Below are 14,179 nucleotides of genomic sequence, written 5' to 3' on the forward strand. Positions count from 1 at the left end.
ACAGTTTTTTGGATAAAATATTGATTTTCATATGGAGAAATAGTTTTCTTCACCTAACATCTAGTGTCTTAATGCTTTTATCCACCTTTGAGAACTTCAAGGCTGGATTTCTTCACTAGATGTCTTCAAAACATAAGCCTTGGTTCTTTGCGCCTGCCCCTCAGTCAAACAAACACTTTGCCGGTACCCACTCATGTCTGCAAAAGCTGACACCTTAAATGAAATTAAAACAGCAGAATAATAAGCACAAGACTCGGCAGGTGTCAACAGTTGTGTGACAAATGGTGGTTATGAAAGAAAGCTTTTATATTAATGTCTGCATTCTTTCCAAGAAAAACCTGACTCATTATACCGCTTTAAAGAAATAAAGTTATGTTGTCATATTATTGCTCCCATCAGTAATATGTAGGAGAGTGTTTATTGAAAACATTTTGTTTTGTCATTATCGTTAACATCCATTAAGCTATTTACTTTGTTTTAATGTCACCAATATTTCCTCCCTCATTGTCCCGAAATGATACTTTCTCCCTTGCTTATAGAGTGCACTGAAAATATGATTATTTGTCCGTCTCCACCCGGCAAAACGTTGTGTTTATGAATCTGTAATTAATCCATCCCCTCAAAACAATATAAGCACAGATTCCCAACACAAAGTGCCCATTACCCAACGACCTGCCAGCCGACCATATTAATTACCGCTGCCACCTTGCTCAAACAGTGATGTCTGGCTAATTCCACGGTGTCCTCCTGGCACGAGTCAATACGACTTCAAGGCTGAGGGCTTCCTAGTAATTGGAACAAACATGGCAGTAGTGATGTTTGGAGCTCAATCTTTGCCGGAGGCTCTGTTGACTGCTGTTGTTGTATTATCCTCTTTGTCACAGCTCTCAGTGAAGGTACACAGTTCTAGATACACATACGGGCAAACCTTGTAATCCTGATTATTATAATCCTTTATGAAAATACCTTATTACAACCTGTCTGCAAAGGTTTTGTCAATCAATGACTTTATCTGATTTAGTTTTTGGTGTTGCTCACCTGCTAAAACTCTTTTCAAAGTGCATATGCTGTTGAATATTAACCCACAGTTATTTGTTGCAGAAGTTATGGAAATCTTGATGTATTATTTAATGACAGTGTTGAAAAGTTAATGTCCTCATTGCCATTTTAACTCTGTGTTATTGTACCAAACAGATGGTTGTTTGAAGCGTGGCCCTCTTGTTGATTTTACACATTAAACTGCATATGTTCCTTTGTCTTGCCTGAAGTATTTTCCCTCCTTTTGTGCTGTAAGTGAACAGGCTGCTTTGAAGTGGCCGGCTCCCCTGGATCTTCTCTGCGCTCGGCGATGAGCCAGAAGGACTTTGTGTTTCCTCGGTGAGAACTTGAAGGCAGGTATTGCCTTCAAGCCTACTAACCGCAGGCCTGCTTTGTTTCTCACCCAGCCAGCCATGAACAGTGTGCACGCTCTGCCTCCTTCATCTCCTGAGCCACTGAACCCCTCTCTCCATAACATTTTGATGAAAGCGCTCTCAGGGAAAACACATTCTTACACCGTACTACCAACAGTTATTTTTCTTAGTGCATCTGTGAAATGGAAAAAAAAAAAACACAAGTCAGCCTGATAGGCTGAAAACTCGGACATTGATTTCAGATTAAGAATCGAGAGAACTTGATTGTTGCTTTTACTCTCCAGCAGATGTTATAACAGACAGATTCTCACATAAGACAAAAAAATACAACAACAGAAACTCTGACACTTTACTTTAAAAACAATTCACTGTTAGTTATCACCACCATAACTCACACGTGAGCTCACAAATGAAAGACAGGTGGTGTGACTGCCAACAATTAACAGACATGCTCAGCTGCGACTCGTGATTGATCCTTCAAAGGCAGCAGAAGCATACTAATGGATCTAAAACAGTGGGAGCAGTCTGTGACCTGCAAGTTAAAGACTCAGACGTGCTCAGAAGCCTTTAGTAAACAACTAACAGAGTCAAAAATAGGCTCTGTTTTTCTCACATTTGCCTGAATTGGTTGAATGTAGGAATAAACAACCTCTCTAAATGTGGGTTATTCTAATCTATCAAACACTTCATTCAGACAATAATTTATCAACTTTGGTTGACCTAAAGAGCTTTAAAGGGATACTTTATGGAAAACTCACTTTTTTTGTAGTTTAATAATAATAATAATAATAATAATAATAATAATAATAATAAACTTTATTTTTATTGCACTTTTCAGAAGCAATGTTACAAAGTGCTGTACAAAATGAAACAAAGAATGGAAGAGATATAAGAGAAGAAATATAAGCGCAGTTAAAGATTTATATATATATATATATATATATAAATCTTATATATACATATATATATATATATATATATATATATATATATATATATATATATATATATATATATATATATATATATATATATATATATATATATATATACATATATATATACATATATATATATATATATATATATATATATATATATATATATATATATATATATATATATATATATATATATATATATATATATATATATATATATATATTTATATATATATATATATATATATATAAAAGGCTAAAAACCACCAACAAATAAAGGAGAGGAAGCCATCAGAAAAATAAATAAATAACTGAAAACAACAAAAACAGAAAAACAGTTTAAAACTACAAAAGATAAGAGTTTAAGATCCTGCCCATGTACTTTGAAAGAAAAAAAAAGTTAAAGGTAAAATTTAACAAAAGAAAAGCAGCATTTCTGCCAATAAAACATACTGAGCTCGAATCTCCAGTAAAAGCACATCGATCAAAATGTGTCTTTAAAAGAGATTGATATAAAAGAGGATGAAGAGTCTGCCTCTTTGATCTCCTCAGTTGTTTCACAGGGTGGGAGCTCTGACAGAGAAGGCCAGGTCACCTTTGGTCCTCAGCCTTGACTGTGGAACGGCGAGAGCAGAGCCTTGGCTGAGGACCTCAGGTTATGACGGGGCTCATATGGACTGGGGAGATCAGAAATGTACTTAGGGGCAAGTCCTGAGCGTGCTTTAAAAGTCAACAATAAAACCTTAAAATCCATCCCTGTTTGATAACACTGTGTGACAATCTATTTGTTTTGTGATGTCACAGGTAGATACTTGTAATTTTACCTCCCCCCTCACCTGATATCTCTGCCCTTACCTTCAGAGCTGCACATCATAAAAGCTTCCATGGATTTACTCTGAATAGGAACCACTATGTAGGGATCTTATGTTCCCCCTAACTCAGACAAACACATGATGCAGGCTGATTCAATGGTTCATATCTACTCAAGGTTAATCCAGTGTTAGAATGATAATACATCATTCAGCAACATCTTTTTTATTCTTAGTTGATGCGGTTCTTTGACGCTGTTGTCTGCATATTTACCCGATTCAAGGTCAAACATAAAGTACGCTCATGAGATGCTTCACTAGCCAAATGCTTCGTTCATGTTGCACCCAACTGGAGAGATGGACAGGTTGACAGGGGCTCATTTGGATTTAAGTGACACACCAAAATGCACCCTCTTAGTTAGCTAGTTTGAGTTGGTCCAAAACTTTTTTCTAATGTTTGGTTCATAATGTTTTTAGGAAATAGTTAGGAACATTTACTGTAAGCAAGCAGGCATAGTGATGGTGTCCTACATGTTGGGTAGAGGTTAGCTGCTTTAGTCTCCTTGCTGCTTTCCTAATTTTTCAGCACACTGTTTCCTCTGTGTTGTTTTTGTTCCACAGAAACATTTTTAAACATGAAACAGTCACTTTAACAAAATACCTTTTTCTCCTTCCTCATGCATTACTCCTCATACCCCCTCTTTTCCTAAACTAACGCTGGCAATCGCCCAATATTAAAAGTCCCATATTATGCTCCTTTTCTGCAGTTTAATATGGATCATTGAAGTCTTCATGAAATGGTAGTAACATGTTTTGGTCCAAAAAGCCAATAATCAAGCACAGCAGCATTGTTTCCAGGCTCTCATAGCCCCTCTGTTCAGAACGGTCGGATTTAATGGGCGTGGCCTTCATATGTAAATGAGCCACCGCTGATACCGCCCCGTTCTTCTGCATCACTGAGAGCGGCATCACAAGCTCCAAGTGCAGAATGTTTAGAAAACAGTGAAGCTCGTTTACCGTTACATTACAGGTTAGAACGAAAGGCTAACCACAGCTAAAGTTAGCATCCTGAAGCTAACACAGAGACAGGGGGACACTGAGGAAAAGCTCTTACATCTGCACCACAGCACACAGCATTTAAAATACTCACATTTCCAGGATCCGAGGTTTGTTGGCAGATGGTTGGTAATGCACCTGGATTCAGGACCAGTCCATTCGCTAGCCCTCTGTTGTACTGTCCAAAGTTGGAAAAGCAGTCGGCCGTGAAGTGACTAGCACACACATGCACAGTTTTACTGAGTGTAGCTGACACATTTCCTTGATAAATGAACTCTAGCCACTCAGTCTTGTCTTCTTCGGAGATGGGAAGCTTGTGCATGGAACTATGTGGCTGTTTACAGCCAAAACAGAGCAGTGATGGCTCTTCAACTTTGGCATTCTCCTTCCGCTTCCCGCTGCTACAGAAATCTCTCCAGCAGTGGGAAGGGGAGTGGGCGGGGAGGGGGTTCAGGGGTATCTACTCCGTTGGACCAATCAGGTCGGACTTGCTCCTTATCGGTCAAAAAAGGGAATCGCTGACGTCGGCAAATCCCCAAAATTGAAACAGCTCTTTTTAGGTCAGGATTTTACATTCACAAGCACTACTAAGTACATGTTTTGTCATTAAACATCACATTTTATGGCCTGGGAGGAAAGCCAAAGACCCACAAATTTCACTAAAAGACTTAATAAAGTGATTTTTGCACAATATGGGACCTTTAAGTGCATGTGGAAAGGTGACTTCTTGAGAAAAAACAGGTCCTGAATGTCCTAATATTTTACTGTAACTTTCAGTAGTTCAAAAAAAGAGCTCTTGTTTTTCTGATCAACTTCAAAGATCATCCAGTCTTACCTTGTCATCAGTAATTGTAGTTTGATTATTATAGTTTAAAATGTCTGAATTACACAATTCAAATGCAACATCCACTGTACACCAGTGATGAGTGAGAAAGCTTTTGTATACAGACCAACATGGCCTTGATTACACTAAGTGGATGGTTTGGCTCAGGAAGCGACATCCAGTGCAGCAATTGTGGCATGATCATCAGTTTCTTGTGTCCCGTAAGAGGCTTACATTTTAATGGATGTGTATTTTTTAGTATGATGATTACCTGCAGGTTTTTTTTTTTTAACGTGTGTCATTAGGTGGTGTTTTCTTTAAGTTACGTTGACAATACATTCTAATGCTCAACTATTCCTCATTACAGCTTAGTCAAAGAGAAGCTGTTCAGATGATGTGCCTTTAACAAAGAAAAATCAAGCACCACAGTTGTCTTAACAGCTTGAATCCCTGCACAGACACAGTCTTACAGTAGGCTGAGTGGAGGGATGTCTGGAGGAGACTCATGCTTATCAAAGTAAATTACTTTGACACACAATCCTACTCTGTGCTGAAGTCGAGCAATAAGGCAAAGAAGGCCTCCCATTTCTTTGTTTCACAGACATGGAGCTTCTGCACTTACATACAAATATAGTTGAATGAGAAAGGAATAAGAGCCAAGAATAAAATGATTGAAATTTTCAATCTGGGGCTGAACAGCGGTGTGAGCAGAGATGAGATGCAAACCAAGCGTCCCTTTGGGGAGCGGGATATGGATTATAAGATCCTGCTGCTGGTCCACAGAGACGCAGGCAATCACTCAGCTCTTTGATATCCTCTTGTAGGCTGTGCTTGATGCTACTGTATGCCTTTTATTCACACTGAGGAATAGATGATGACTATGATCAATGTTTTCTATCCGCGACACCTTTTAAGGAGCAGACCCTTATTTTCTGCTGTTGCAACCCCCTGAGAGTCTTTGTGTTGCAGTGCCAGCCCTGCAGCGCACTACAAACGATCGTATGTGTTTCAGGCTATGGATCCCTGTGGCATCATGAAATACAATGCTTACTGAATGCAATCTGAGCTGCTTGTATGTGTGTGTGTGCATGGATTCTGATGACATTTTGTATGCCCCTTTACATTTAAAAGCTCTAAAATCATTCTCGTCTCTAGATTTCCTGACTTAAAACAGGTTTACCCACTTCTTATTTTTGAACAGATGTGTGTCTAGATGTTGGCTTTGTGTTGAATGCTGCACAGATGGCTCTGATGTAATCTTTTCAATCTGCTATTAATCACACTGCATAGAGAGGAGGAAAAACTAAAGTAAAGGTCACAAGGAAGTAGATTTTTTTGCTGTTTGTTGCACAAGATGACATCTCATGATAACTATAAATAATCTATGAGAGTATCAAAGGCAACAAGTGCAAAAGGGAATAGTAACCCCCCTTAACTATTGATTTTCACATTTATTTTCTGAACAGGTATACCCCTAAAACTCTCACAGGAACACCAGACCCAACAGAGATTATCTTCATTCCAGTCCTTACACATACAATCTCCATCTCAGCAGGTGTGTCCGGGGATTAAAACAGAGCTCGAGGCTGAGGGATCATCTCTCCAGTATATGGTGCAGGTGCAGTTTAGTCCCAGCACATCAACCTGCCGCTGGCACCTTCCGAAGAGAGCCGACAGAACCTTCATTTTTGCTCTCACATGATTTTAGTGGATGAGGTCATTTGTATTCACAGAAGAAGACAGAATATTCAGAGGGATCATGTTAGGCGGGAAACCTGAGAACTTGTTTACATGCAGCGTGATATAACTCTAAAATCCAACATGCAGCAAAAGGTCTCCAACCCCAACCCATATCAACTCTGGCTGTATGAAGAGAAATTCCCTCATTTATGAGAGAAGTTATTATACAGTTTTGAGAGAAGAAAGGTCAACCCAGCAGCGTGTTTATGATCAAAGGCTTGCATATGTTTAATATATATCAATATGATGCTTCAGAGTCAAGAGGTACATTTTTTTAGTGACAGAAATTCATTTTTTTATTAGAAGAACTGCTCAGCTACCAAAATTGACTGCATAAAGTGCTAAAAGAAAAGTGAAGTAACTTTATAGAAACTTTCACACTTTTCATACGTTTTAAATATATAAGATAACTGTTTGCCAATCAGAAATGAAATCAGGATAAGGTGGCTATAGCAAATTTTTGACTTCCACAGTATAATGCAGATTGTTTTCAGATCAGTGATCTTTTTTGGCGTTTGTCACTCTTTTTGCATTAATGGAATATCTCATACCCTGGTCTCATGCAGTGCTCTTGGTTTTTATAAACAAGTTTGTCGACACGCAGAACAACTAGTGCGGCAACATAGTACCAAGTAAAACATTTCAATATAAATTGGATTTTTGGCTGTCTCTTGAAGTGGTTTTTAACAAATGCTAAAATACACAAGAACAGTTATCGAATTTAAGTCCAAACTACCTTAATTACAAAACTGAGAAACAGATGAGACTCTCCCTTCCTATCCCAGGTACATACTTATATGTGAAACACTGAAAATGATAAGAAAGAAAAACTTAGAATCCACAGAAAGTGCTTTAAATAAGTAAAACTGAACCAGACCAAACACTAAAAATGCTAGGGTAATAAAAGGCAAGTTTGATGCAACTTTGAAGAAACACTGCTATTGAGTGCTAGTCGTCAATAGCTTATAAGCCATTTACAAATTCCAATTTCTCGTTTCTTTTTTTAAAGATTTTTTTCACCAGCACTTAAACTGACATGACTATTAGTTTCTCATCCCAAACTTCAGAACTACACTTCAAACAAAAACTTTTCTCCCCTCTGTAATTGGTCCATTGATGGTGATAGAACTCACAAATCAAAGCCTCGGAGGGCTGTAAACATGATGTTTTCTTCAAATAATTGTGACAGAGTTTGTGTTCTTGTGTCTAGCACTGTCAGAAGATTGTACTGAGCACTAATGGACAGTCTGAGGAATAAATATCCATATGTGCAGAAGTCTTCAGTCTTCAGGTGTGTTAGGGAGTGATTAATGGACACTTGATGTGAAAAACACCTTTAATGACCCTGCATTTCCCTTTTTTGTCACTACAAACGTTTACCTTTTTACAGCTCTCTTTTGTTGTTACATGAGAAGAGGGCAATTAGATTACAAAGAAAAAAAACAAAACAAAACAAAAACCACCACATGTGTTTTAGACATCATTTCCCCCCCAAAAATGTAAAGGTATGAACAAAACTTTGGCCACTAACAGCTGCCCCCTGAATTACCATGACTCTGTTGTTGTGGACAGATTTGAAATGCTCACTTTAATATTTTATCAAACGTGACTACAAGAAGACAGACGGTGGACACAAAAGGAAGACAAGGAGCTACAGAGAAAGACAATAAAGCCTGCTAAAAGAAAAAGGTGATGATAACATACTGACTGCTGATAAAAGTTTGAAAAGAGCATTGAATTTCTGCTTTCCCCCTCAAATTAATCACATTCAGGAGCTTTGATAGGCAGGAAATGATCAAAATTACATCTGAAGGACCCAGACAGCCTGACTACATTTGAATTCTGGCACCCCACCTTTTCTTTTAAATAAATTAGGCAGCCATGCTTCCTGCACTTTATTTATTCATACTTTTTTCTGTCTGACCTTGTGTTGCTTGAACAGAGAATCCAATTTGTGTTTACTGCAACACACTCGCCCAGGTCTTTATTTTAGGCGTGTTTTTTTCTAAATGTGCTAATCCTGATGTTTAAGTTCAAAAGGACATCAGAGAAACAACTTTGTGGTTTCTGCGCTTTGTCACAACTGATAAACACACGCACATATACACACAAAGAGCTCCGCAGGTCTTTCAGCTAGGCCTGACTTTGCCTTGATCTGCTCGTTTGATGAAATGATATGCCGTGGATTGAGATGTGAGTGGATTGTGCTCACTCACCGGCTGCCATGGTCAGAGTCATTAGAGCTGACACGATGCAGAGAAACTTAAGAGAGACAAGTCCTTGAGCCGCACCGAAGCCCATTACCAGGCTATAACAACAATAAACGGCTTTACAACAAGGATTAATGCTGCACATTGAAACGTTGAGGCGCAAATCTCAAATGAATGGTTGATCATACTGTACTCAAAGTATGCCATAATACTTTCATAGCTATGAGCAATTGTAGGGCCAATTTTACACTCTATTATATGGGTTGCATACAGCCTGAGCCTGGCAGCATAGAAACAAGTGTATGTGCAAGTGAATCATGTTTCCCTCACAGCACATTTTCCACTTTAACCCCGGAGTATCAGCACAAATGAAATGTGCTGTCATCTCTGTGTGAGTCCAGATTATTGATGACTTTTTAGTTTTTGTCCCCAAGAGCAGACGTGATAATAGATAAGATTTTATTCAGTGTGAGAGTGCAGAGTTTGTTTCCCAATATATTTCTGATGTTTTTTGAACTTTGTATCTTTTGTGACAAAAGATCAGACATAGTACAGCGAAAAATATGTACAAAAATGTATTTCATGTTTAAAAATGAAAAGCCTTTGTAGGAAATACCCACCTCTACTGATATGTTTTATATATTACACTCTTAAAGTTTGATTATTTAAAGCTATGGTTCCTTCAAAAGGGTCCCAGGATAAATCAAAAACCATGAAAATATCAAGAGGAGAGAGAAAAGTAAAAAGCACAGTCTGACCACACTGATCTAATGCGGTTATAACTTTTTTGTGAAGTATTTTAAACTAGCGGTTTTTAAACATTCAAACATAACCTTTTTTTGTCCTTGAGCCTTTGAGTTAAATCATCAAGAAAGTTTTAAAGCTAAAACTCCCCTCAAACTGACTTTTGGAACTTAGCAGACATTTTCATCCCTAAAAACATGATTTAAAAAGCTGAGGAATCAATGTTTTAACCTTGTATGGTTTATTACCTCTGCCACGGAGGTTATGTTTTTGGGAGAGTTTGTCTGTTTGTTTGCTTGTTTGTTTGTTTGTCTGTGAACAGCATAACTCAAAAAGTAACAAACGGATCTTGATGAAATTTTCAGTAAATGTTCATAATGAAAGAAGTCTTCACATTTTGGAGATGATCTGGATCACCATCTGGAGCCAGGATTTTTTTTAGAGGATTCTTTATCAATGTGAGACAGGGCCAGTTTCACCAAATGTCTATATAACTCTAGATAAATGTTCAGATTGCTTTGCAAAGGAATACAAAACAAGGTCACGATAATTTCTGACAGATGTAAAAGTATGATCCACATCCTGGCAATATTCTGCAAACTTAGATTCAGAATATGAAATATGTACTGGACCATCATAATTTTCAACACTGTCAAGTAACAAATTATCGTACAAAACTGCTTCTAACACCAAATTGTACCAGACAGTCTGCTGAAAGGGAGTATAACATTAAAGTAGGACTAAAGTGTTGTGTGACAATCACAATATGCTTGGTGGAGGTCTGTGTGTGTTGTATTTGTTTCTTCAAAGAGGGCTTTTTATGCTTTCCTCATTCTTCGACATTGATATAAAGTCAAGATGCTGGACGTCTGTACAAAAAGTGTTCACATTTTCAAAACACTTCCTATGCATATGTTGTTGACATTCCTGAATCTGTCTATAAACTACTGGGTACAGTTTGTTTTAAAATGGGCACTTGCTGAAATGATGAGGTCATCACATAAGGATCCCCTAACTAGGTCATGACACATTGGAGGGGCAGGCCCCAAATAAAAATGTCTGCCTATAGTTCTGCCTGACAGGCTTGCAGAGGCTGGCCACTCAGAAGGAAGGAGGTGTGTGGAGTGGGGAGCCTAAAAGAGACAGCAGCTAAAAAAAAGTGATTCAGACAGAGGCTGAAATAAAGATTTTCTAAAATACAAGTGTGAGAAAAATAAGGGTATTTTTAAGCTTTGAATCATATAAAGCTGTTACAGGGGTACAGGGGAACTGTAAAAATCCTTAAAAAAAAAAAAAAAAAAGAAAAGCACAGCACCCTCTCTTTAAACTTAATTTGAATGGAAAATTTATAAACAGTGAAATGAACAATAATGTGGGGAGGGTTAAGGCAACTCTTGTTACCATTCAGGGGGTTAGTGTGGACAATGTGGAGGCCCCTTGGTGAATTGGGGTGTACTTTGCTTAACTGGACCATGCCAAAAACACTAAAGCTGTTGATAAAGAGGAAGAGGTTTTGGATGTTCTTTGAACCAGTGGGGTCCTGGCCAAGGGTACTGGATGCCACCAGACTCAAGAAACTGAATCATGGGACCAATGATGATGATGATGATGATGATGATGATGATGTGTGGGTGGAGCTAGAGTCAGAAGGGAGGATGTTGTCAAAGTTGTATGTCATCAACACCCATCACCCTTGACTTGATTCTCTCTTAAAAGCAGTATTATTATTTCCAGCTGTGTAAAGTGATTCTAAAACATCCAACATTTTATTCAGTAATGCGAGAGAACACTTCTGATTTTACACTTTTTGTTTATATCTTAGATTCTCTACGATTATTTTCTAAATCTGTAGCTTTATTTCTGACACACTCTAGACTTCTAGCACTGCATGTTTCAATTCTAATTGATATTTTTCATTTATTCATGGTGATTAATATTCATCAAGCAAAACTATTCTCTGCTGTGTATAGGACTATTTGTTATGACTGAATTTCCCTAAGTATTAATGAATTTGAATATGTATTGAAGATCAAGACAAGAGTAGCATTCAAATGTTGCTGTAAGATACTAAGGGCAGTGCAAGTTTCTCATGTTATATTCTACATGACTGACAGATGAATGAGTATCACGTATAACCTCACTATCTTTCCTTCACAGCTACACCCTGCGTGTGGTTGGGAACGGCATCAAGGCTCAGAGTGACAACCCTGAGGTTAAAGTGAAGGGAGCAGACCCTGTGATCAATCAGATTATCGACAAACTCAAACACATCAATCAGGTAAATCTTTCTATAAACACTGTATTTACAGTTGGCTCTGTTTCTTCCTCCAAGCCTTCCAACCAATTTAAGTTTTTATTCATCCCTCACTTTGTCAGATGCTTGGTATCTGTCTCCTCAGGCAATCTGCTAATTCTCTGTGCTTCTTTGTTTTATGGAACATTAAGTCTCTCTCGTTAGATTTGGGCTTGTTCATCAAGATACACTGGCACGGCCAAATTACCTTGAAATGAAACAGCGGCTTACAAAGGCTTGTATACCTCTTCTTTTGAATAATTCTTTAAAAAATTTCATTTGTCCTTTTTCATATTTAAGGTAAGTGCCAGCTAACAGAAGAACAGCTAATAGAAAAGTCTCAGATGCAAAAACCATCTCCAGGCAATGAAAAAAAATCAATCTTTACTCATTTAGAAAGCCATTTGATTTTGTTTGTGTGTCTTCATATTAAATCATTAATTCTGCCTTTTGTCAAAATCAATGCTGCCTTTCTATCACCCATCTTGCTTTTATGCATGTTTGTGCAGCTGCAGCTCCATTCAGTGCCGTTATCTCTCAGGTTGATGAGATTAGGGCAGTTTATGGGAGCACTTCCTCTCCTAAAGCTCCAATAACAGCAGCTGGTGCTGCCTCTCTCTTGTTGCACTGCAGTCGCAGCAGCTTCACATGTCTGTTGCTTTGGTTTCCCAAGTGGCGGGCTGAAGGCCAGGTCATCTCCGTTGACCTCGTGCTGGCACCCCTCCCCTGACTAATTCACACCATCTGTGGGATGTCAGGACACATAAATCTATATCATAACCATCTGAGAGCACCTGATCCCGCTGACATTCACCGTCTTCCTCTCTGTTTGCGTCTTGAATGTGATGCTGTATATTTCTGTCATTTTTAACCTCACAGACTAGGTTTCATGCGATTGAATCTCAGAAATTGTTAATCTGCCGCACAAGATTTTCTGTAACTTCTGTGAAACTAACCATGTTTGTCAGCTAGGTCAAGATTATACAATCATCCATAATCTTCTGGGAACAGAGCCTTCAGTGAGGGATGCTTCTCTCTTGCATTAGTCTTTGTCGTTTGGTGACATTTACTGTTCATCTCCATTCTTGCTTTCAGAATTTTTTGCATTTTTATATTCTTCATCAGCATCAGTAGCCTTAATTATTATTTTTTTGTATATTACATGGCTCTCTCCTGATTTTCAAATCTAAACACAAGTCAGTTTTGTCCATCTTTCCTACAATCTTAATCTATGTCTCAAACATTTCAGGACATAACTCTCTGTTCAGGGCTGTTGTTCTCATCAGCTTCAGTATAAACGCTCAGATGGAAATTTTTTTGTCTATTTAAATGGTATTTTTTTGTTTATATTTGCCCTCTGTATTTATTTTTCTTCAACTAGGCTCAATTTCTGTCTTAAGCATTTACATCCTTTCATGAACTTTGCCACATTTCAAAATGAGACTTGCATGAGCTTGTTTGTATTATCTCACATAGTGGTGAAACATGACACTTCGTCACAATGCTTGATGTATAGATCAGGATCTGTTGACCCAACCATGTAAAAGGCAAATCTCTGGGCTGTGAGGGATATAAAAGGTTAGGCCAAGGCCCATTTATGCTCAACGTCATGCATGGATACAGACAGAGCCTTCGGCCCGTGCTCTACGTTTATTTCATCTGTATTTCTGCATGTTTTCACAAAGCTTAGAGAAACGGGCCAAATGGAGCAGTACAACCGTAAACCTTGGGGTCAGTGTTGCCGTTACTACCCAATATGTAGCTTTGGTGAGACGCAAAGACGTTCTTGTCTTTTGTGCACTGCTCAGAGGTACATTAGCAATACCTCCTCCATAGTTGCCATTTTTGTTTTTGAGTTTGTTGTTATCTTAAGCTTTTAACTCGTGGCTGCTCCCTCTAGATGATTGCATTGGTTAAAGGATAAATTTGGTTTATACAGCTTTTACATTGTTTATAGAATGAAGTAGAACAAAATACTCACCCAGAAGGCTTTCCTGATCCAAGCAGTGCTTCGGGAGATATTTAGATCCAAAATCGTGCAGCGGACATCCGTATAATGGGATCCATCGGGGCATAGACAGCGCCGCTCCTAAAACTGCATTAATCGTCTGCAAACACGTGTTTTTCACCAATATTCCATAATGGTCCGCT

General features: G+C 38.2%; 1 protein-coding gene across 1 annotated transcript in view; it reads left to right on the forward strand.

Annotated features, from left to right (window-relative positions):
• Positions 1–14,179, forward strand: part of gpc5a (glypican 5a) — a 131,505-nt gene that overhangs the window by 55,726 nt on the left and 61,600 nt on the right. The window contains exon 7 of the mRNA XM_074667099.1: positions 11,893–12,013. Within this exon, the coding sequence (XP_074523200.1) occupies positions 11,893–12,013 (121 nt within the window). The remainder of the gene's footprint in view (positions 1–11,892; positions 12,014–14,179) is intronic.

This window comes from Halichoeres trimaculatus, unplaced genomic scaffold (genome assembly GCF_033239565.1).
Source record: "Halichoeres trimaculatus isolate MK-OKI-2021-1 unplaced genomic scaffold, fHalTri1.1 fHalTri1_scaffold_3, whole genome shotgun sequence".
NCBI lineage: Eukaryota > Metazoa > Chordata > Actinopteri > Labriformes > Labridae > Halichoeres > Halichoeres trimaculatus.